Source organism: Perna viridis, chromosome 6 (genome assembly GCF_037379345.1).
Source record: "Perna viridis isolate PV_CMFRI_1.1 ecotype Kerala chromosome 6, ASM3737934v1, whole genome shotgun sequence".
NCBI lineage: Eukaryota > Metazoa > Mollusca > Bivalvia > Mytilida > Mytilidae > Perna > Perna viridis.
This window is the reverse complement of record NC_142450.1, coordinates 21,944,354-21,969,315: the sequence shown is the minus strand read 5'-3', so window position 1 is coordinate 21,969,315 and position 24,962 is coordinate 21,944,354. Positions and strand designations below refer to the sequence as shown.

The 24,962-nt window shown below is 32.1% G+C and overlaps 1 protein-coding gene across 2 annotated transcripts; it reads left to right on the top strand.

The window, feature by feature from the left end:
- Positions 1-338: 338 nt before the first annotated feature.
- Positions 339-20,187, top strand: LOC148614078 (uncharacterized). 2 transcript variants are annotated; one of them, XM_088586164.1, is made up of 3 exons: positions 339-745; positions 12,348-12,405; positions 19,932-20,187. In XM_088586164.1, the coding sequence occupies exons 1-3, from the start codon at positions 676-678 to the stop codon at positions 20,101-20,103; spliced, it is 300 nt and encodes a 99-aa protein (XP_088442290.1). In that variant the 5' UTR covers positions 339-675; the 3' UTR covers positions 20,104-20,187. The 2 variants fall into 2 exon arrangements, with proteins under 2 accessions (XP_088442290.1, XP_088442291.1); XM_088586165.1 differs by having other exon boundaries at positions 350-745; positions 12,348-12,390.
- The last annotated feature ends 4,775 nt before the right edge of the window (positions 20,188-24,962 follow it).

Here is a 24,962-nt window from a genome sequence, read left to right as displayed (position 1 = left end):
TGGTTATGTGATCAGTAAGAAGAAATAAAAATAAATTCATTGGGTTTTCGACATGCAAGAATCACCTTCTGCCCTATTTTTAGAAAGACTAATACATAAATCATACATAATCAACTAAATAACCTTGCATCAACAAATGAAGCCGCAATATACGTGAAAGTAAACACTGGACTCATATAACCAACTTTAATAATAGGTGCAGGAGTAAAGTTAGTAAGCTGGACAAAGAAACTATTAATCAATAGTGAGAGAAAGTGAGTAATAAAATTTGATTGATTTCTGGTTTTCTTTTTAATGGCCAATCCTAATGAAACGTTCCACAGAAGGCTGTTTTCCATCAAGTTTCAATTGATCTAATTGTCTTGCCTCACCTTAAAAGCGTTTATGTATCTGAAACTGTTAAACTTGCCAACCTACATAACTGGCGATTTAATCTCTACACCACTTGTATATAAGGCAATAACTCTCTCACATCCAATATGGAACTGCCGTTCACACAATAAGGTGATCGTTCATTTACTCATAAAAAGGAAATCACATATTCATGTTTCTATGATATATTTCCATAGCATGTCAAGTGACTTGGAAAATATTAATTGTTTTAGAAATTCTTCTATTTTATAACGAGGAGTACTTTGCAGAGGTTAAACAATAAACGGTGTGCAATACCTCGCTATGACAGCTTGTGTGTTTGTTCTGTTATTATTTTTCACAATTGGAATTACAGAAACCTTTGCCTATTACGGTAAGTCCAATCTTAATTTCAAGGTAGAAATAATTCACAAATGATTTAAGTAGAGTTACAAGTGAATGTTTGCAAAAACATGGAAGATAATTTTTTTTTTATTCGCCATAATTATTACAGTTAGAAACAAAATGGTCAAATCACACAAGCAACAAATTCATCGAAACACGAAAATAATCCCTCCATGCATGGTTCTTTTGCGGTTTCAGTAATTAAAAGCAAGAAATGATGGATAAGTTTTGATTTTGTTTCAAATGTGTATTTCAACATTGATAACACCCTGCTGTGTTGGATTGTGGTAAATTGATATGTGTTACGTAAATTCAAATAATATATAAGTATATCTTAAGTTTGGAAACCTATCAGCATTAACCATGTCTGGGTTCTTTTTATCATTGTTCTTGTTTCAAATTCAGAAATTGTATCCAAGATCGACTTTTTCATGCCAATATAACCTATGCAACATTTTCGGAAATATTTGCAGATATTTATGCAATATTACAGTATTAATGTATGGCCTTTTCCATATTGGCCCTGTAATATGCCCGAGGTATTAATAGTGTCTAAGGATGACTGTAATGGAGCGAGGCAACGCCGAGGGCCATTACGGCCATCCAAGGCCATTTTTAATACCAAGGGCATGTTACAGGGCCAATATGGAAAAGGCCATGCATTGATACTTTTATTAACCAACTTTATTTCAGGGCATAGTCAGAATCTATTACCAATACATTTGATTTCACTTTAATTAAAAATAAGTTCATATTTCGATGAGTCAAATATTTATGAAAAAAAAAACATGGATGTGTTGTTGTCTTTTCCAATTATATCCCAAAAAATCGTAAATGTGTAGACAAGTACAAAATTAAACATACCTAATAATTTATATGGAGAAATTGCGACCACCAAACATAAATATTCATGAGCTAATCAATCACGTGACCAGTCGCCCGATACCCGACAAAAACCATGACTTTTCATATATCCATAATTTACGGAATATTTGGGTTGTTTCCGTCATTGTTCTTAGGTTTATTGATACTGTCCTAGTATGTGACCCGGGAAATTTAAAAAAAAAAACAAACAAAAAATTTGGCAATTTTGTACGTAAAAACCGTGTTTTAAAGTGCATTTTTATCTGGAATCAAGTTATTTTCAAATGTCGTTTTGACAGAGGAGCGCACAAGGTAAGTGCGTAAAAAGAGAAAAGAAATTTACTTTGAAGATTAATTTCAACACCTGGATTCGTGTAAAACAATGAAATTTGACTGCACATTTCGTCTGTATCACTAAAACACGAAAGTCGCCTTTTTCTTTAGCATTTCTGTATAGAAAAGTATGTGCTTCGAGATTTCATTTTGTTCCCTTTTTTCAATAATTCCCCCAAATCGTAAATTAAGAGCTCTAGATTAAACATACCCAATAATTCAATATACTTAGGTCCAGGACCACCTTTCAGCAAATTCAAATATCGTAATCTAATTAATTGAACGTTTAGGTCACTTTTAATTGAAGTTGTCACTTATTTTACTAAATGTACGACAGTTTGATTTAGTTCATAATGGCCCCGTATTGATGCCCTGTTTTGAAATTCGTAATGCATGGCCGTGATTTCGTAATGACCGGCTGTAGGAATTTCCGGTTCGTAATGACCAGTTGTCGAAATTTTCCGTTCATAAAGAATGGGCATTTCTATACATATTGTAGTAAGTTGGTTAACAAATAAACCATTAATGAAACAACGAGACATTTCAATTTTCTCTTTAGTTAATAAAATAACCGATTTGATTGCATATTTTAAAATCGATTGGCTGTAAAATCGGTACAATTGAACTGATATAACATAATTAATATGCTCTGTTGCTTGAGCTTTACTTTCGATTTCTGGATCTAAATTATGTTTTATCTTATATGTTTACCATGCTGGTCCATTCTTCCAGTTTTTAGTGGATTCCGAGTTGCTCATTTGCTTTTGTTACTTTGTACGTACGATTTTAGTTACTTTATGTTCTTTGTTGTGTACATGTATGTCTGTTTTCCATGTCTGGTCTTGTCCCTGGTTTACATTCTTTTGATTTCCGCTATAACCTTGGTTCCCTTGAATACCCTGTTGAAATTGGAAGCATTTCTATTTGTGAAGTGGTAAACGTATTGAGTTACGCGTTTCCATACTTTTGATTTCTGGACCGAAATTGTGTTTCATTAGTATTTTTTACTTTTTGAAATTAATAACATTTGTATTTTAAAGTGGCAAACTTGTAAGTTTCCAGACCTAAACAAACTAAATATGGTCAATTGTGCCATGCGTTGTATTACGTTTATGTGACCATGACAAAAGAAATAAGCAAAACATCCCCTACATATGACATTGATATATACTATATACATTGTATACAGCAAATGAGTCCATTATTTTCAACATTGCATTGATGTCTTTAATGAACGTAATACATTATAGTATTATTATAAGGATCATGACGAATATTTTACTTTGATGTTTGAAATACAATTTCTATCAACTCCGGTTGCCTTTTCTTTCTTATTTTACTTATTAAAGACTTCGGATGTAATTTGAAATATAATTATACTGAAAATTACATACTGAGGAATGGCAATTGTGTACAGTATACAGAATACAGTATAATCTGATGTATGTTGTCGTTTAAAGTTTTAACTTTGTTTTCTTAAATCCTGTCCTGTCTGGTTTGTTTCAGGTGTAAGGTGTTTTCGCATATTATTGCGCATAATACTGTGCATAATAAGAAGGATCAACACCGATATAAATGACTTGTTCAATTATTATTTTCTATTTTTTGTATCACCTGTCTATGAGAGAACTGTATAATCATATTAGTCAGTATTAACCTGTTTAAATACAAGCTAAATAGTAAAGCTTATTGACCTTATTAAAGATTCAAATAACGTAATGTTATAATAAGGCAATATTACTCGTGTTCTATGCATTGTACTGCGTACCTCCGTTAAGCATAAGATATTACTCCTGTTTCTATAGGTATTCAAAATACGAGTGCTTTATTTTTTTTTTCTCAGTATCATATGTCAAAAGTTTCGTCTCTGTTTCCTGCTGTCATGTGTTGATTATGTGCTTTGGTTATGATGCCATTGAAGAGTACTTATGTTTGGTATTTGTTTGTCGATATGTTTTAATTAATCACGTGCTTAAACTCAACTCTTTTTTTTACCTGTTTCCCTGCACGGATTTGTATTTAAAGCCCCAAAAACACAGGTATACTTTTACTATTATTATTTATAATAGTTTATTTTTAATTGTTCGGAGTTTCCTTTAATTTTGTATATATTGTGAATTCTTTTTTAACCAAGAATTGAAAGGCAAAATGCTTAAAAAGAAAACTAATTAAAAAAAAAAGATTTGTTCAATTCAATTTTTATCAAACATATTGAGCTTCATTGCATATTATTTGAGTAAAGTGATCGTAAAAATGCAAATGGCTCTCATCTCCTGTCATGTGTATAATTTGTCTGTTTTAACTGTATCACTAAATCAGTTACATTCTAAAGCAACAATTTCTCTTTGATCGTACAATACAATTTATCAATTTGAGCATGAAAGGCACTTAATATCAATACAGAATTAAATCTGTCACTTACAAATTCTCTGAAGATAATAACATCATCAGTCCCTTTAATAGATTCTCAAGCCTGTTTAATTCATATAATGACGTCATAATAGTGAGTATCTGTCTTTGTCTAACGAATCCCATTCATGTTAATAAGAGTTCATATTTGTTATGGCAAAAACTTATCTAGGATAAAAAAAACTTCAATCCAGAACAAATGTTAAAAAAATACAAATACACGTTCAGAGATTTTATAATTATTTGATCATCCCAAGAAGGTTTAACTTTTGGCTTATATCATCGAATATTATTTACGTCGCTTTACATTGCAGCTTTTAGTTAAGTAAGGGCAATGAAAGGAACCAGGATTTGAACGGTAATCCCAAAGGAAAAAAATTCAAGAGTAACGATTAGACAGAGAAAATAAACACACAAAAATAACGTTTAATTTAAAAAAAAATAACAAGTACAAAGAAAGAAAAATGAGTAAGCGACCCGCACTCCACAAATATCTTGTAGCATGGACCAGATGCATCATGAAGCAAGAGTAGGATCTGCTTTTCTATATACGCCCAGGCATAAAGTTGTAAGTCCGGGGAAATAAAAAAAATCATTTCTCCATAGCTGTAGTTTAGTTTTTGTGGTTAACATACGTTGAAATGCAATCTGGAGTAACTTCATCACGAAACATACAATCTGGAAACAAAAAGCATTTCTATCTAAGCTCATATCATTACCGTTCATTTTTGTAGTGTCTTCATTTGCACTTTCTTAATAATCTTAGGATTTATGCGCTTATACAACAGTGAAAAGTAAACCAAATTACTATCAGAGTTTCTATAGCACAAATTGATGATGATTTGGGGGCTTTATAGCCTTAGTGATCCTTTGCTCGCAATGAATACGATCGTGTTTGTTCAAGGTATATTAAAACATTACAAAATCTTGACTTAAGGAGCTAGACCTATGGTAAGAGACATAAATGTTGAAATCACTGATAAGTGTATCATATTCAATTTCACCAAAGCCTATTAAGCTTTCATTCGAAATAGAATGAAAACAATCAAAGTTACTTTGATGCTTACATGAGATTCATGTAAAATACTGAATAAAAACGTTCTAATGATTTGTAAGAAGTGTATCCCATACAATAGGTCTACCTCCTTAAACGATAGGTACCTTTAGCGACATAACCTTACAAGACTTGATTGGCGTAATGCAATTATAAACTTTGACAATATGAAAAGGTGCTTTCAAACCTGATTTATTTAGGCATGTGTTTCGGGCTCGGGATATTTAGACAGATTTTATTCGTAAAATTGAATTAAAAAATTAAGTAGAAGTGGTTGTGGGTGTTAGAAGCTTTTTCTAAAATTAATTGGACGACATGTAAATGTCAAGTGCAATTAAACTCAATTCTTTCTATTTTATACATGAAAAGGACAATTTTAACAGCATGAATCAATTTCCCCTGTTGCTTGCACTTCCTACAGGTGTTTTGGTACACAGAATCGTCTTTTGCAATCAATGGCATTGAAATAATGTTTAGATCATATTTAATGCAAAGGTTACTAAATAGGTATACTTGATTATCTCCAATCTTCTAAACTGATGACATGAAATTAATTGTGATCTTTGGATCCTTCATTTATTAATGCATTGATTTCCTTTTGAGTATGCGTATTTATCATTTAAAAGTGGATAGATTTATTCTATTTTCCCATTTCATCAATGTGGATGTCGAATATCCTTTTTGAAATCTGTATTAATCTTCCACAGACATGTCCAAATGACAATATTTAGTTACAGTTACAATTGTTAGGGGTCTTTAACATAATGTTTATATTTCCGTTTAGTGTCAGTCATATCCCATATGGCGATGTGAACTTTTATGACTATATGTCCGTCATCGTAATTTTTCAAATATTTTTTTATAGGTCCATCTGAGTTATTTGCAAAATTCTGCAATTTGAGCGTTATGGTTTATCTTAGTGAAGGTGGTCATGTTTTCCGCCAGATCAAAATTCCACACACACATGGATATTGTTAAAAATAGCCTAAGGAATATTTCAGCAAAGTTGGGTTACAATCTACAGTATACAGTCGATATTTCGTTCATAAAATTTTCTACTGGATAAAGCAATAATAAAAAGATGTTTGCTTGTATATATACTTGTAAATACTTAACTTTGGAAAACAAATTATATTGGGTCAATAACATTAATTTAACAAAAATGAGTATTTGATATTAGTCAGTATATTGTCATTAATTAGTTTCAATGTACAGGGTAAATTATAATACTACTCCTCTAATTACTATTATTATTCCGTCTGGAGATTCGTATTTAATTACATTCGTAATAATAGTACGAAGATCTCGTGTGTCAGGTTAACGAAATTGTTTATGTTTTACCTAATCATTTATTAATAGAAAAGCAGACTGTCATAAACAGCAGAGTGTGTGAGATCATATTTCGTACTCAGATAGAGTAGCGGATCACATAACCAGTCTTATTCAATCATTCGATTGTTGCATTTTGAGATAAAAATTATATAGATTGTGTATGAATTTAGTGCTTTGCATAGGATCGTTCTTAATTTTTTGTTTTTAGTGGAAAATTAATGCATTGAATGCTTGTTCTATTATGTTTCTTTTTTTCCAAATTCAGACATTTATTTATATGTACTCAACCAGCAGGATATGCTTACCATTCCAAAACCATCTGGTTTCACTCCATATTTTTGTAGGAGTTCATATTGTAATTGCTGTAGTTTTTGATTTATTTTCTTATAATTATTTGTATATATCTCAATGTATTTTATTTTGATGTCTACGTTGTGTACGTAGATCGTCACTGTTTACTGTTATTTAAGTCTTGGTAATATGTTTCTGTCTTCGAGTCATTAAAACAAATATTTAAGAAAAAGATGATTGGTACATGTATCTGAAAATATTGTTTTACTTCTTCAAATACATATGGAATTTTTATTTTTAGGTACCTGATAATGAATTAGTATATTTAAATGAAAACTTGTTCAGAAAGCCATGAAAAGGGCTACGTAATGAAGGAATGAATTGTATATATGTATAATACTATATGAAGATTTTTCGTCGTTAGCAGTTTTTTTTCTAACTTTGTTTTGTTTTGATTTTTAATTTTTTTTTATCTTTATTTATATTTTTTCTTTTTTGTTTTGTTTTGTACTTTGTTTGATGTTTATTTATATTTTTATTTTGTTTCGTTTGTTTGATTTTGTTTTGTTTATCTATCTTGAATTAAATAGGTATGGTTTACTATGAAAGTCTCCAGCTCCGTATATAAAAGGGGATCCGTTGTAATAATTCATGAAAGGGGTTATACATGCTTTAATATGCACATTCGTTCAAAGTTTACACAAAATAAACAATTTTTCCAGCAGAAGGTTTTTTGATCTGCCACAGATCGGTTTTTGCTTTTGTTTTTAAGTTAACAATAATTCCAAAAGTTGCTAGAATGTATGAATTTACAATGTTGTGATTCATGATGCTGATCAATATATCTATGAACAGTAAAGCCAACAAAATTAGAAAACAAGCTTCATGGGAATTGCTTGTAGCATTTCATTTACACATTTCGTATATTATGACATATTTCTCGATTATTCCAGCTCTTACATAGACAACATACAGACTATGGAGTATTCTTAAGACTGTTCATATCACACCGAGAGTTACAACATTTTTGAAAATAGAACAAAAAATGAATTAATTCTACATAACTTTGACCCCATATTATGTTGATCTTTGCATTTAGATAGCATAATTAATAAAATTCAATACGGGGAATCACAAAAATGCAGAGCTCTAAGTTGTAGCTTGTCTGATAGGAAGACATCATTTCCTTTAAATGAGAAAAAAAACAAAGAGATATGTTCTTTCTTCTTTTCTCCTATTTAAAATTATATCAATAGCTCACGGTATCAAACCTAATCATTGATATTTAACACGATTTTTCCCATTTCAATATGTATTTTAGTATGTCACTAAAACGCAGGTAAATTATAAAAAAAATATATATATGTGGTAAGACTAATCACAAAACATTGCATTACAGGATTGATTTCGATAAATTTTGAGGAATAGCTTATTGTTTATCCTTATTGTCCTTACTTAAATGTGCTTTTTTCATAGTAGCCACGTACTATCATTGTTAACATTTTCTCCTTTTAGATTAAGTAACAATTTTTAGCTACATTTTGTACATATGTCTGTGTTATAATTGAACAAAATGCAAAAAGGTTTGTTAACATATTCAAGACATATTTTACTAAATGTAATGCAATATTCATATTGATTTAACAATGTATGCGATTAGTGAGGGTTGTGATCACGCCAAAATATTTAAACCTGGTCGCATTTTTGCGTCAGGATTTTATGGCCTTTGCATGTCTTGTTTCGTTTTCACTTTCAGTTTACTTTATGTTGGTGCAATATGTAGATGCAACTATTCGCTGTATCGTTGTAAAATGTAATTTTGGGGCTAGTTGCGGTCTGCCCAGTGGTGTTAAGGTTTCTTCGTAATTCATTGTAAACCCAATGGGTGGCCTTGAGCTAACATTTTTCATCCCAGAGAGGTTCTTGTCTCTTTTACATATTCACCATATCCATTCTTTTTGTATCAGGGTCGAGTTGGTTATACATCGAACAGACCCCTATCAAATAGTAATGATATTTCAGCGTGCGACAGGACAATTTACAACTTATTTTTCAACTCAAAGCAAAGTGTTGTTGCTGTTGCTTTTGTTACAGGCTTATCATATTATAGTATTATCATGAAACAGGTTACATCTTTAACCTTCATATTGATACATGAACTCTTTGCACGAACTAAAGTCTCATTTTTTCCAACTTAAAAGACTTGTCTTGAATAAATAAGGGTACATAATAATCTCAACAGTGATGTACAAATTTAGGATTTAGGAAATAAAAATAGAAATAAGACTTAATTTCGCACAAAACGAATAGATAGTGCTTTAGATGTGTTTTATATATTAAGAAATCGCTTTATATCAGTGAGGGTGTTATATATAAATTTATAATAACTATGCCATATTTTTAAACGATAGTTGTCATCTTAATGATCATACAAAGGTAATTTGCAGACACATATTTTTATTTGTAATGTGTTTTTAATGCTGAAAAGTACTGGGTATCAACGCATGTTCATTATTTGTGCGGAAAAATCGAAGGATTTCATGAAGATTGTTCTAGGGGAGATTATTTTTACCTCATACATGTTTACGTGAACAAAATCATTAATTTTTGTTTCAATAAATATTCAAAAACAATCTTAAAATTTTAGATTGCATACATTATGTAAACATGCGCATAAGTGAACCCCCCTGCCTCCCACCACAAAAAAAAAGTCTTCATCGTACAGTAAAACGGCATTTTCTATTTGGTATTCAGTATCATTAAAAAGCTTCACACGGGTGAAGAAAATGCACCATTTAAAAATGATTTTTTTCAACAAAGAAAATCTACATGCAGGGGAAAAGGACAGATTTAAGAAAAAATTACTATTAGTAAACATTCAACATCCATTGATTTATTTTGTTCAAACAGTATAACGCAAGAATATTTAATTATGCTATTCAATTACCTACAGTGTCATATTTCCTATCAAAGATTGTTATCCTGTAATTATTGTGGATGTAATTAAATTAATAGAAGGAATTAAATATCATTAAATGTAATTATTTGTCCGATCTATTGTTGTTCTGAAATTAAATCCATTTATATCAATTCAACAAAATGAACTTTGTGTTGGTACATCTATTTACATGCATGATATATTCATGGGGTTTAATATTCAAAGAGTTTCAGAATTTAGTAGCAATATGATGCATACTTTATATTTGATTACCAAATAAGAACTTAAATGGAACAAGTTCGAATAATCCCTGTATTCATTTCTTAATACGATTAAGAACCATCGAATGTCTTCCGTTTCTCCTGCATAAAAACGAAATTAGAAAAATCATTCCATCTGTCCTGATCATAACCCGGAGAAATAATACTTTGAAAAATTAATAAAAGCAGTGATATCAATATTTGAATCAAATGTCATTAAAACAACCACCAAAGTAGGCACAGTATTAAAAAAAATTAAAAAATGAGAGAGAAGAGTGCATCATCTAGGTATCAACGCGAATTTCAATGGGTATACAACAAATTGTCACTGAAGGCATCAGAATTGAACACAGAAAATAGTTGGAAACAATACAGTCTTCCTTCAATTATTGCAATTAGGAAGTCTTCTTGTTGATCTGATTGGTTCTTTTGAATTCTTGTCAAATATTCAATTCCAACATTGTTGTCTCCTAGACATAATACAGTCCGCAAAATATAAAACATACTTACGGGCATGTAATCTATATAAAGAAACACATTCATTGGGATATAAGACGTCAATTAACAATTAATTTGTTTCCGTTATACGTATAAAACACCAACGCTGACGATTCGGTATACGATCAATGATAAAAACTGTGCTGTCTCTAAACCGTAATAAGTTTTACTTAGAATTCGGCTACTGCTAATGTCGTTCTGAATTGTAAAACATATAAAGTGGCCTTTAATGCACTACAGAATGTAAAAAATATAAAACAATAAGGTTATTGTAATCATTACTTTAAATTTTTCTCCAAAATATCACAAATGTAATGGCTTGGTGTTTTAAATGAATTGGCACATCTGAAAACCCTGAATGAATAAGCTTTTTACACAAATCAACACGGTTGCCTCGGTAGGTCCAAACTTTAAGGCTAAGATTAATAAATAACAAGAATGAGAAACTGGTGTTTCCACAAAGAAGCTAGAGGGAAAAAGACTTAACTCGGACATTCTTTATCCTTCCCGTCTATTACCCGTATGTTTCCTTGATGTCAATTAAAAACTCGCCATCACTAGAAATAATTTCCGTACTTAAGAATTGATCTGTACAATAAAGTGTCAGCATGGTGAAAAGAAGACCTATAAATAAATTTCATTAGAACTGATTGGAAACAATTAAAATTCTTGTTTTGGTTTTATTGTTGTCTAATTAGAGCATCGAATTGTGCAAGTACAAATTATACTAGCTTGAAAAGGGCATGACAACACAAAAATATAATCATACTGGCTGACATAAAGTATTCCAAACAATATCTGAATGTCATGTCAAACTGTGAATGACAATGCACGGACAACAATGGAGGTGTCATTAAAAAAAACAAAATCAATTACATGAATAGTTTTCCATCAATTGGAGTTTGAAATAATTCAATATACTGTTTGTTAAACTTACCGAAGACATCTGGCTGTTTTGTTCGAAAAGTCCATGTAATATTTAAGTGCCGTATTTGTTTTGAATAAATTGAATATCACAAAAAAAAAACAAAAAAAATTAAACAAACAAACAAAACAAAAAACAAAAAACAAGAAAAAACACAAAATTATTGCTTATACCAATGCATTACCTAATTGTAAATTTTATAACTCTGAATTTCTTATGTTTTTCTATAGCGTGTTTAGAAATGATGAAGGGAAATCTATGACAAAGTAATATCTAATAGATTTTGTAGCAAGAACTTTACATAAAGCTGAAAAAATCGTGATAATCACTAACGACTGTTTTGTTAATAGTAATATTAGGAGAGCCAAAATTAAAACTGAGACAAAGACGTACGAATAAACCAGAAATAATTTCAACGAACAACGATCAAAAACAAATGCACAAAATACGAAATGATATTTAAGCGCATTAGATTTCTATATATAAATAAATCAACTTAGTGAAAAAATTGGTCCGATTGGTGATGGTGGGCATTGGTTTTCTCGTTTATTATTCTTGTCTCTGTCTTAAGAAAAACAATATTGCGCTTCTTTCCTTCAGATGTTAAAGTACAAATAAGGTGAAACCTCCTTTTCTAAATTTCTCCAATTAAAACAGTTATTTAAAAGTAGTTGTTTTTTTTTTCAGAGTTTGATCAAGCAGCCTTAAACAAACTCAGAGATATCAAAAGGCAAGTATGCTACCGGTACATATTTAATTTTATCAATTTTACTGTTTATTTCTATGAACATATTGAAATGATGAGTTTTGAGATTCAAATAATCTCAAAACTCATCATTTTAATATATTCTTCTGTATACACTTCAATATATTCTTCTGTACACCTATGGCAGCACCGCCTTGCACTAAGTCCAGCGCCCAAGACCACTCGGCCAGCTAGGCTATATAAAAAATATAGCTTTCGCTGGCTGAGTCATTCCTCCTCGTAGGATTAATCTAGGGCTCTAACTTAGTACATGATGTATGGTAGTACGGGACAGTTCATTTTATATGTTATTATGTAGGATAGAGGATCAAATTGATGATGCATGTCACAAAAAATCAATATTATACAAACGTCTCAGAATGTGACGACTCTATTCGCTACACTGCTCCATCAGATCAAATTGATACAAGGAAGATATGTAAACGTATAGAAAGGCCAGAAAAAATATCCAACGATGTTAGAACTGTCAAATTTGCAATGGAAATTTTTGGTCGTTCCCTCCGCGGGACTCGAACTCGTACCACTGTGACATCTAATCGACAACATATTTGTCCAGTCTGGTGGACGCGTTTTTCAACAAACGATCGGCATTCCAATGGGAATTGTGCTCCTCTACTTACTGACCTATTCTTTCACTCATATGAGGCTGACTACAGCTGATCTGATCCGAAAGATAGAATATCGTTCAACTAATTCCTTTAATCCCAGTTTCCGCTATATAGATGACGTATTATCTTTAAACAATCCAAATTTCGGGGATTTGATACATCATATCATCGCATCCAAAGAACTTGAGATAAAGGATACTACAGACACTGTGAGGTCAGCTTATCTTGAGCTACACTTAGAAATCGATGGTAAAGGTAAACTATTGACTAAACTTTACGACAAGCGTGATGACTTTTCATTCAGAATTGTCAACTTTCCATTCATCTGTGGCAACATCACTTCAGCACACGCGTATATGGTTGATTGTTGGGGTTTAACGCCCGAGCAGCAATATTGCAGCTATATTCAGGCGATGAACATGAAATTGATGATAAAATGAACATGAAATGATGATGATGAAATGAAAAGAGGGATGGGACACGAGGATAATAGGGTCGACAAATTTTGATTGCCACTAGAAAAAAAGGAGGGATGGGTAGAGTTGGACAATTTAGCCTCATGTGACGGAGCGCAAAGGTTCCTTCCCCTATTGAATACCACAGCAGGGTTCTTTAACGTGCAAGGAACGTGGCATCTTTCCCAACACGGTGCACCACTATGGTTTGCCGTCAGGTTTTCCGTATTATAGCCTGACAACCCCAGCATGTAACACGCCAGGGGTATCTGGGGGCACACATCCCAGTTGCTCTGTGGGCAGAGCTCCTAGCCCCCGGTTAGTTTTCTGAACACTATTTAATCGCCTTTTACGACACGCTTAGCGCTGATGCAGAACTATTCTTTTGACACAAGGACCTGCACTGAGTTGCGTATATGGAGTGTTCATTTAACAACTCGTACGTTATGCCAAAGCTTGCCGAAACTACGCAGACTTTTTGTATCGCGCCAACAAATAGGCTTCTGGAACAGGGTTATGTTGCTACAAGATGGTCGTCATCATGAACTCGTGGATCGTTACGGTGTATCCATCTTCGCCATGAAAACTGATTTGTTTAATGTGTCATAGTTTTCCTTTCTTCTCTCGTCTACCTCGGACTTGACTTTTTATGAACAACTCGGCGGGTGTTTCCAGAAAAGCAGAGGACGCTTACCCTACCGGTGCACCTTGTCCATGCTCCCAGTTTTTAGTGCAATCAGAGTTGCTCATTTTCTTTTGTTACTTTGTATGTATGATTTTAGTTACTTCATGTTCTTTGTTGTGTATGTCTGTTTTCCATGTCTGGTCTTTGTCCCTGAATTGCATTCTTTTGATTACCGCTATAACCTTGGTACCCTTGATTATTCTTATATCTATTCTTCTGTCTTTTTTTATCGTGTAATATGACCACCACCAGAATCAAGAAAAAAGACGATATTTTCCACATCATGTCAGTACATTGAGTTATATGCACTGAAAATGAACATTTCAAGGGCAGATAACTCTGTCAAAAACCTTATTTTTTTTTCTAACATTCTATTGAAAAACTTCGGAGCAAAGCCAGTGATACAGAAATTAAAGTTTTTTTTTCAGATATAAAAAAGTATTCTTGATTGACATTTCATTGTCAGATCGGTGGGGTTTTGACATGGATGTTTCTGATTTATCCCATTTTGCCTGATTCTTACAAATACTTACACTTAACATCTAATGTATCCCGTAATATCTGTTCTTCTGTCTAATCATATTACATGTAGGTGTCCTTTTTATCTGTTTCCCTGTCTAAAGACCATAGTTGTCCATTCTTCTGTCTATACATGAAAGTTATTCCCTGTTACGAATGAAGATTCAATAAAATCGTTGTAAATTTTGTTTTGTCTCGAAGTGTTTGTTCAACTTTCAGTTTCTTAGGGCAAGAAACGTAACATCGACTGTTACGTTAAACGGCGAAAATAACGGGAAGTAATTTTCCGAGTGTTGAAAATCTCGCAAGATCAATGATGTTTGAAATGTCAGTTAATTCAGTATGATCAGATTCTATCTCCTCCTTTTCGTATGTTGGATTCATTAAGGCTGTTTCCCTCGTAATTTTCGATGTCAATCTGGCTTCATTACGGTCGCATTTTAAATAAGACATGAATCTCCGGATAAAGCTACCGATAGATGTCCAGTTTAATACTTGGGTCGCTTGGAGTTGATAACCAAAAGAATCGTGTTGAAACTCGGACTTTCTTTGCTAGCCCAATATGAGGGAAGGATTTCTTAATATATGTTGTAATACATATTCTTGTTAAAATGTCGGTTAGCTAGTTTAATAGTGGCGGCATCATTCAAGTCCGACGATTCCGAATCTTGGTGCACACAGTCGTACACTGTGCGTATCGATGTTGTTGACGACTCTTTTCTGACTGAGTGCTGTGGTTTGTAATGAATACGTTTGATTGTCTTGATCCCCTTGTTTCAATTCTCTTGATAATCCCTCTTGTTTCCTGATATCGGATGATTTCATTAAAATCTCTATTTCAAGTCGGTTGGTAACTTTTATTGTTTGCTTTCTTGCTATTACATCTTATTACTTGTAAAACTCTTCAATTACTTGGTATATTTTCATAGATATTTAGCGATGTATTTGTTGTCCTTCAGAAATACACTAGATTCCTGGTATGACTTCATATCGGTTTTCGCTAACTTCATAGAACTATTCTCACGTTCTGTTCGATTTCCCCTAGAAGTGTGCAGTTCTTCGTGTCTGTGAGGTGAAATTATTTATTTTGTAGACGATGTCGCTGAGTTTCTATTTATCAAAGTGTTCATGTGGTAAGGTCCAGATAATAAATATCCCTATTCCGATGAAATGGCGGTAGGTTCCTCTCCACACAGGTTTTTTTTACCAACTAAATTCCAAAAGAAGTCCACTCTGACTTAGATTGATACTTCGACTTCTCCGTCTATTATTTCAGATGGGACAATATCAGACGTCTAATACGTCTAATACGGATAATTTGGTCGTTGAGCTTTGATATGCATCTGAACATCTAAGTTATCCCCATATGTATATTCTACTGTCCAAACATCATAGCTATCCCCGTTATATCTGTTTTTCTGTCAATAAATTTTAATCATCTCCCTATTTCTGATCATGTGTATAAAGATCTAAGATACCCCCTTATGTATGCCTGTACATCTTAGCTATCCCCTATATCTTTTTCTGTAAGTAAATTTTAATCATCCACGTATATCTAATCTTGTGTCTATAAATCTATAAAATATCCCCGTTAAATCTTTTTTTCTCTCTGTACATCTTAGTTAACCCTTTATGTCGGCTCTTCTGTCTTTACACTCCCTTGTGTCTGTTCATCAGTCTACATTAATAAGTCAGTCCTCCTAGATATCGTTCCGTTGATTTTGTTGAAGCCTCATAAAGTTGTTAATACTTTTAGTGATTCTTGCACTCGTAATTTTAATACTTTACATTCGCATATTATATATTGGTATTCCACGTTATGCTGCGGATCGGTGCCGTGTTTACCGCCATATCTTCATAGTTCTAGCTGCATACGAGATCAAAATGTATCTCTTAAATATCATACACGCGTGTTCTATGTGTGTCTTTTTTTTTTTTTTTTTGCTTGTATGAGAAATTTATTAAAAAATCGTAAGCATCGAACATTACGCAGTTATCGATTCAGACACAGAGGCCCGTTACTAATATAGGTCATATACGTTAGCAGGGCCTCGATATCTTTAAGTAGTTATTGTCAGTTGTCTGGTTTTTAATCTGTTTCCCTGATCAATATCAAGAGCGACCCAAAGATCGCTAAAAAATTTATAGAAAACATTTCCCGGACTTTCAGGTAACATTTATTTTGAATAAAAAATATTCAGGTCATACGGTTACGGAAGAGTAGACAAAGGGAACCAAGATTCTGGCGGAAGTCACCAGATTTTATAGCATATCGCATTCGTGCCATTTTGGATGCTGAAAACAAGCCAAAATCAGTGGCATAGAATATTTAACGATTAGCAACTTTGAAGACTTCGGTCCTTGATATTATTGTTGGCCTCTTCTATGAATATATACCTATGTATATAAGATAATACCATAACTGTCGGATGCTTAAAAGGGAGATCAATTCAACTGAGGGAGTGAGTAAAGTATCTATAACGTGTGACTTCGATATTGTTTGGTAACATTGACAGAGTAATCAAGGGAACCAAGTTTATAGCGGTAATCAAAAGAATGTAATCCAGGGACAAAGACCAGACATGGTAAACAGACACACACAGTGTAGGTCAAGATATGAGGCTGACTTCATAGTATTGAACTTGTTTTTCATGTTTAATGTTCGTTTTTAAATATTTGAATGAGCCCGTAAATGCGAATCATTGGACATTTATTTTCTTTATTTCAAAGAAAAAGGATGACCTCAAGTCACCAAATAACAAATTTTCAAATTTCTTGTGGTTAACCAATCGAGTTTAGCATTTTATATCTGCAATGCTTAGTTCTGTTTCTAATTTATACTTCCTATCAATAAAGACGTTCCCTTCAATTTTATACAATATAAATGTTTTATGGACATTGCTACGTATAAGGAGTGGAGTATATTTGATTACTTCATTGTTCTTAGAATTCAAGAGTGTGTCTAATGCAATTTCAGGCCTAATGGAGATTCCTCAGAACATATAGCTCAATCATTTTCTTGATTTTTTTTCAAATTTGAAGTCAACCTTTCTTTTCAAATTTGTAGAATCCATTTTCCCTTTTGTGGAAAATTAAACCAATTTTATGCTTCTACGAGTTGATATATCAATTCTTTAGCACATTTAACATGAATCGCATGTCAAAGCGACGTCATTCCACTCCTCTGGAAACGGCTCTGTGAGGTTTCCAAATTCACTAAATCAAAAAAAAATATCTTCTTTACTTATTACTTTGCATTCAAAAAATAATATTATAAATGTTTTGACCCGGCAATCCGTGTTGCTCATTCGGATAAAATAATTCATTTTAGTGATGTGATTAACTTTGTGACAGAACTGTAATTGTAGAAAATTTGCTTAGATCATGTTTCATGAAAACGTCCATCAGAAAAATTCTCATGACAGTTCTGAAATCGTCTTTTATTACTCATAATATTTATCGACAAAGAATTCATCTATGACTTCTATTAGAAATACAAGTTGATATAAGAACAAAGTGTGCGTACCGTGTAAATAACGAGAATGGATTCTGGGGACTATGCATTTTAAGACAACCCCACCGGGATGAAAAATGTCAGGTCAGATCACCCATGGGACTTCATTGAACTAAATGAACTACATGTAAATCCTCACACCACAGGGCAGGATGCAGCTGACTCCAAAACACATGAACAGCGAAAAGTTGTCCTTACAGACTCCAGCAACATAAAAGTAAACTATAAGTAAAAACGTAACAAGACATACTGAGGATAGAAATTTGCTGAATATTGCTTCCGTTATCTTGACAGAAGCTTTGATATCTTCATATTGATATTGCTTAAAGTTAATTTCGGATCAAAATTTCCAATGTATGCCAATACGACTTGAAAAGAGAATTAGGAGATTTGTCGTTGAACATGAATATTTTAGCAAAAGTTACAATTTTTTAAAAAGTTTTGCAACAAAAAATTACCATAATTGCCGTTATCGCAATATGTATTCTGAAATACACGTGTGAACGGCATATCTACGTTTATGTATAACGTTTCTGGGCAAACTGTTAAGCAAGACAGTCAAGATGCCTTGGAGGGTAAAATATCATAAGCTACAGTTGCATCCTCAGTAATGTGTTTAAGTACCCAGAATATGTTGCATGCCTAGCAAACAGATATTAAGCATAATTTAGGTAACATTGAAATAGTATGCACAAATAAACATCATCAGACATTGGTACTTTGACTGCGTTTTGTTGTATAGTCATGTCAAGAAAAATATTGCCTTGTAAACCAACTTATAAACATATTGCATTCCCACAGGCTGAACAAAATATATCTTAATCATGACTCTAGACTTATGTGAAGCGTTGATGATAAGCTATGAGACGATCTATCAAAAGATTATCATGAACGTCGCCTAATGTTAGAAATCTATGGACAACTAAGGAGTGAATTGACGTTTACATAACAGTACACCATTTATCATAAATTCAGTGGTTGACACTTTTCTTGATTAGGAAGAAATCCCTTCAGTAATGAATGTTTTTTTTTACTATTTTCATGTTAATGAATCTTCCTATCTTATGGGATGGTATGTACGAGTTGGTCCTCATAGGTTAATCATGAAAATATTATATTCGTTTTTTTTTTCTCAGTACAGAATACGGTATATGATACCTAAGGAGTATTAATGGATGAGGTACAATATGTAATTGATATTCTTCTTTACATTATAACATGGAACTGAAACTTCAATAAAGATTTTTCCAATTTGTACACATTATTGACAGTCATATGCATACTACAAGGACTTTATTAATTTAGTCATTGTAAACGATTTTTGTATGAAAATGAATCCAACAGAAGAAGTAATTTCTAAGTGAAATGAAGCGGCTATAATGCCTCGATGGGCTTTTCATAATAATATGCGTTTCTCTTGTGTTTTATCCCGCTTGTCTTTCATTTCTATATATCTGTGATATAACTATCAAGTTTAATGATAATCGAAGTCACAAAGTATACGGTATCAATATCACTAAAAGCTGTAAGTGTAAAATCGCCAAATGTTTTGACGTCATAAAACAAACATTATGACGGCATAACTAACGTCAATTTAATACCACTAAATATACCAATATTATCCCTTGACATACCCTCATAGAAATAATAATAGTTTCACAAGAAAAGTATTTTATCTCATTGGACATTGTTTTAACTCAAAGCACAATGTATTTCTATTTCAGGAAATACTATCATCCACAATTGCGTTCATTTACAAAACCAACTTGTGCACGATGGAGAAACCGATGTATTCCTTGGTCTAGCGACAATAGATATTCCTGCTGTGACAGTCTCACATGCCGTTGTAATATCTGGGGACAAAACTGCCGATGTACATCTCGACTTTGGGGTTGAGAAAAGCTTCAGCTTTTCGATGTGGAAGAACTTCCTCATGCAATGTTTCGTTGATATACGAAATAAAAATTACAATGTAACTTATTTGTATTTTTTCTCAATGATGTAGTGTACAGATGTTAATAGATTGATATATTTGATTTGGTTGTTTTATTGGGAAAAAATAGGAAATAGTAATACAATAGTGTGTCATTTTCCCTTTTTTCGTAACCAATGCAATTTTAGAGTAATATTAAAAAGGTTAATAAGTTATCATTGATACTCACATTATTAATGAGCCTTAAATATAACCCCATCAGAACAACGAGAAGCCTCTTATTTTCTCCATTATCATGATAATTATTAAAATTTGAAAATATATTTTAAATTTTATTTTAAATATTTTAAAAATAGTAATAATTTGAATAAGTAATGATAATGTTGAAGACAAAGGTTGTGCTTTTGCGGAGCCAATCACTTCTCCAGAATTTTATAAATATCACTACGAATCACGAATTTGTTTCAACAGAGTTGAAAGCTAACATCAAATTCAAAAAATATTATTCATTATATTTGCTCTATCCTTTGTTAAGCTATACCTCACATCAAGAAAAGATCCGAAAATAATCACGTTAAGGCAGAACATAAATGACAGTTCAGCAGTCCTACATCACATTAAAAAAATGAAAGATGAATAAATTCAATGATCAAATATTGTTTTTCAAACCAGAGGTTTAAAATTGTCCAAAATAAACTACTTAATGTAACAAAGTGTTTTAAAAATTTACTTTTCCGTGAGTTTTTAAAATACAAAACTCATAAAAACAGGCAAATTTTATAAAGGTGCTATTCAATAACATTTGATATAAAGAATTGCCGTCCACATCACGCATTTATATCTTAAAAAGTCGATAGGCTAAATCAATTTGCCTGATTCAGATGTGTCGACACTTTTTTCAAAAGAGTTTGTTGTTAACGAAAATAACCTCAGTTTGAATTGATTGCCATTGTGATGTTCTAATAGCTTTATTGTCAAACAAATGAAATGACAATTAAGTAGCACTCCAGCTAAGGATCATGCAAAATGTTATTCATGGGTAAAAAGCCTACATATTTTTATTTTTGACATTTTGTTTGAAATGTCATAGTAAACAGAAATAAACATGTGGTTTTTCATATAACCGTGCTCTTAGGATATAAAAATTATATAGAATGCACTGTAGATTTCAAAATTAAGGAAAATAACTCTGTAAATGGTGCTCAAATACAATAGAATTTCTGTATTTTCAATGTCGATTATCTCCTAAGAGCAGGCAAATTTGAATGAATAATTACACATTTCATAGTATAGACCCATAAAACAACTTAATTACAAAAATAAAAATATGTAGCCTTTTTGGAGTGTATCACATTTTTCAGATTTTGCAAGATTATTACAAAGACAGCTACTTAAAACATCTTGGTTCAATTTCAGTATAAGAGAAAAATGTTGGTAGATTACTGCTTTTGTTTTACAAAAGTTCAAATCGTATACCACAACCTAGCTTTGTCTTGGGTCTTTTATATTTTTGTTATACATTTGAATATTTGAAACAAATATGGGCTACGAATCAAATGAATAAAACTGAAACTGTGATAAAAATATTATTTGAATTCTCAAGAATACTATGAACGTATTAATTTTCGCGGAATACTTATTTTCGTTATTTCGCGATGGGCTGAAAAGCACGATAAATAGTAGCGGCGAAATTTGTTTTTAACCACCATGTATCGTTTGTCAATTTTTGAAACCGCTAAAATATGCTCACTGGACAGAATCAACAAAAAGCTAACAAACGTAAAAAAAATACGTTCACTGTTTGTATTACACTAATGTAATAACTGCGCAAATAAAATATTTACATATTTTTTCGGCCACAGTGTAAAAAACACCTTGAGATTAGATTGAGGTAGATATATATGTAGTACCATGTCAGTTTTAGTGTTGTTCTATAAATAAATCGACTGGCAAGTTATCGAAATGCGACATGATCATATTTCAATTCAAAATTAAAGTTACTATAAGGATTACAATTATAATAGATAGCTTATACTATTAAATCCCTATACATAGGAAACGATTTTTCATGCATAATTTTTTCCTTCTTCTTCATCTTCGTTAACTTACTGTTTAAAGCAGAATAAATCAAATATATACTTTAACTGATAGTTAAAGAATCTTCTTAAGTCATTCGGTTAGAGTGTATTCAGTCCAATTCCCTAAAGTTAACAAATAAATGTTTACATTATTATAGCTAAACAATCACTACTCGAAAAGATATACATTAAATCAATATTTTAAGGCTAAATTGTGATTAAATGTTGATCAAGCTTTTTATCTTATTTTGTTTTGACGCCATAAAAGCAATAACTTTGTACTGACAAGAAAACCCAATCTGAAAAATTATATCATAGTTTATGTGCATCAATGGTGACAGCAAATGCACGCGAAAACTCCTATAAAACGTCTCGCGTTTTGAATGTGATAGACTTTTATTACATAATGTGTTGTATTTAATTTCTTCCGAAAAAAATAGATACCGAAACATTATTTTTACCACTATCAATAGCATTCATGAGAAAAGCGATAAATGGTTAAACCGAAGTTATAAAAACAAACACAATTCTGCCATTAGAACAACAAAAGTGCACTGAAGGAATCTCCTGAATTTATTTTCAATCTTTAATTTTTGGTACTCTGATAAGTCATGAATATTTTGCATTTGGTTTTTCACCTGATAATTTCCAGTCTTAAATGAAAATTGTGAGACTGAAAATATCGACAATTTACAAGAAATCGATCCATTATACTGGTTTAGATGTTGCTGATAGCCTGATTAAACGTAAGTTGATCTGTAAGATCATTTCATATATTTTTTTATGTACAGAGTTTTTATCCCTAAGTTTATACCCGATTCAAGCTATATACATAAATTTTCTGCATCGTATGAACCTTTAGATCAAGGTCATATTACCTAAATATTCAAGTCATCATACCACAAACTCCTGACACGAGCTTGGCAACCGATAGAATTGCCATCCCGACACTTAATTCATATTGTCTTAGCTTTTAATCTATTGTGGAAAAATATTACAAAATAAAACATACCTTTAAAAAAATAAAATATGCTAGATTCTCAGGCACCGCCGCATCCCTAAAAAAACCCTCCCGCATCTGCGATTTTTATTACGGTAAAATCCGGGAATGTTCATATCCAGCCCGGAATCGAATTTTAATTAGTTACGGAATTGACAGTAATGTAAAAAGTATGAGGCTGGTATTTAACATTGATCAGTAAAAACACAAGTTTGTCTCGTGTTGGAGAGATGGCATTTATTTCTTGCCACATCTCGTATTCTGGTAAGGTTTTAATGCCATGGAGTATTTTATTTAACTTCTCAACATCCTGTACGTTTACAGAATTGTTCAATTCGATGAAATTTCTCGAAAAAAAAAGAAGAAAACTTGCTTCTGATAAAAAAAAGCCTCTCCCCGCATCAATTGTTTTTTTTTTTATTTTTTTAAAAAGTGGCCTGAGAACCTAGGCATTTTTTTCTATGGCCTTGAAAAATCAGCATAGTCAAACGTAAAAATATTGACTCTGTAATATGAATACTATCATATTTCTACACAGAATGATACCACCATTTCTATTAAAGACTTATTTAATGTGGTCTAAATGCCCTCTCTTTTGTTTAAATTTACCTTTTAGATTTCAGTTATAGTTTCTTTTGATTAGTTTGTGTTGTATTGATTTGTGATATATATGCTGTTTGTGTTTAGTTTATATAATAAATAATTTAGCTCGGTGTGTAACAAACTTTCTGATTAGTTCTCTTTTAACAAAACAGGTTATTTTGTATAACCTGGCTTGGTATTATGACGCCATTAGCACCGCTTGTTCTGCACTCCGCGATTAAAGTAATCCCAAACAAAATAACGTTGTGAATACGGGTCAATTATGAATATTTGGACTACTACCCGTTAGCAATTAAATTATAAGGAATGCTTCTAACTTTTGAACAGATTATACTCAATAACATGGTTTGGACCAGTTTATACCGGATGGGCGAGTTAAAGATAAAATTGCCTGACATAAGGGGCACATTGTACAAATGTAATTCCTCATATAAAAAATGTGAAAAAAATTTATTCTTGAAGGACAAAAACGCAGACTAAGCATTATTATAAGAAATAACGAGCGTATCCAGAACGCAATGGTAACCCAAAGGAAAAAGACAATTAAAAGAGACACCCTTTTACCAGAATGTAAGAAATCAATTTCTAATTTACTTCTGACTTAATATTTGCAGGCGAAATAATGAAAAGAAATGTGTCAAAAACTGAAATTATATAAGTATTATAGTGTGCTAGATCTAAAACTAATGCCAGTAGTTATTCTTTCTAGACTTTCAAAAGTGATATGGTATCGACCGAGTGAAAACATTTTGTTTATTATTGTTTATTAAAAAAATAATTTGAACCAATGTGTATTCCAAAAAGCCCTTGGAACATGGACTAGATGTTCAGGTAAGGTGAGCGTCTTATGTTTTGACTATAGAAAATACTGAGTTGCTCAGGTCATACCCGTTTCACAAGGGCGGTGTGATCCCGCCAAAGTTTTTACTTTCAGTTTAATTTTAAGTTTCTGTAGTCTATTCGAGCAACTATTTCGTTGTACCTGTGTATAATATTGTTTTAGGGCAGCTGCAGCCATCTAGTTGTGTGAAGGTTTCCTCGTCGTTCATTGAAACCAATAGGTTCACTTGAGCTAACAGTTTTCATCCCGGTGTGGATTTTCGCTTTTTGACATGCTCATTATACCCATGCTCGTTATGGT

What these genes read in the sequence shown, in the direction of transcription:
- LOC148614078 (XM_088586164.1), top strand. Translation starts at nt 676, where the DNA reads ATGACAGCTTGTGTGTTTGTTCTGTTATTATTTTTCACAATTGGAATT. An exon ending in AGAAACCTTTGCCTATTACG is followed by an intron (nt 746 to 12,347) that starts GTAAGTCCAATC and finishes TTTTTTTTTCAG; the next exon opens with AGTTTGATCAAGCAGCCTTA. An exon ending in AAAAGGCAAGTATGCTACCG is followed by an intron (nt 12,406 to 19,931) that starts GTACATATTTAA and finishes TTTCTATTTCAG; the next exon opens with GAAATACTATCATCCACAAT.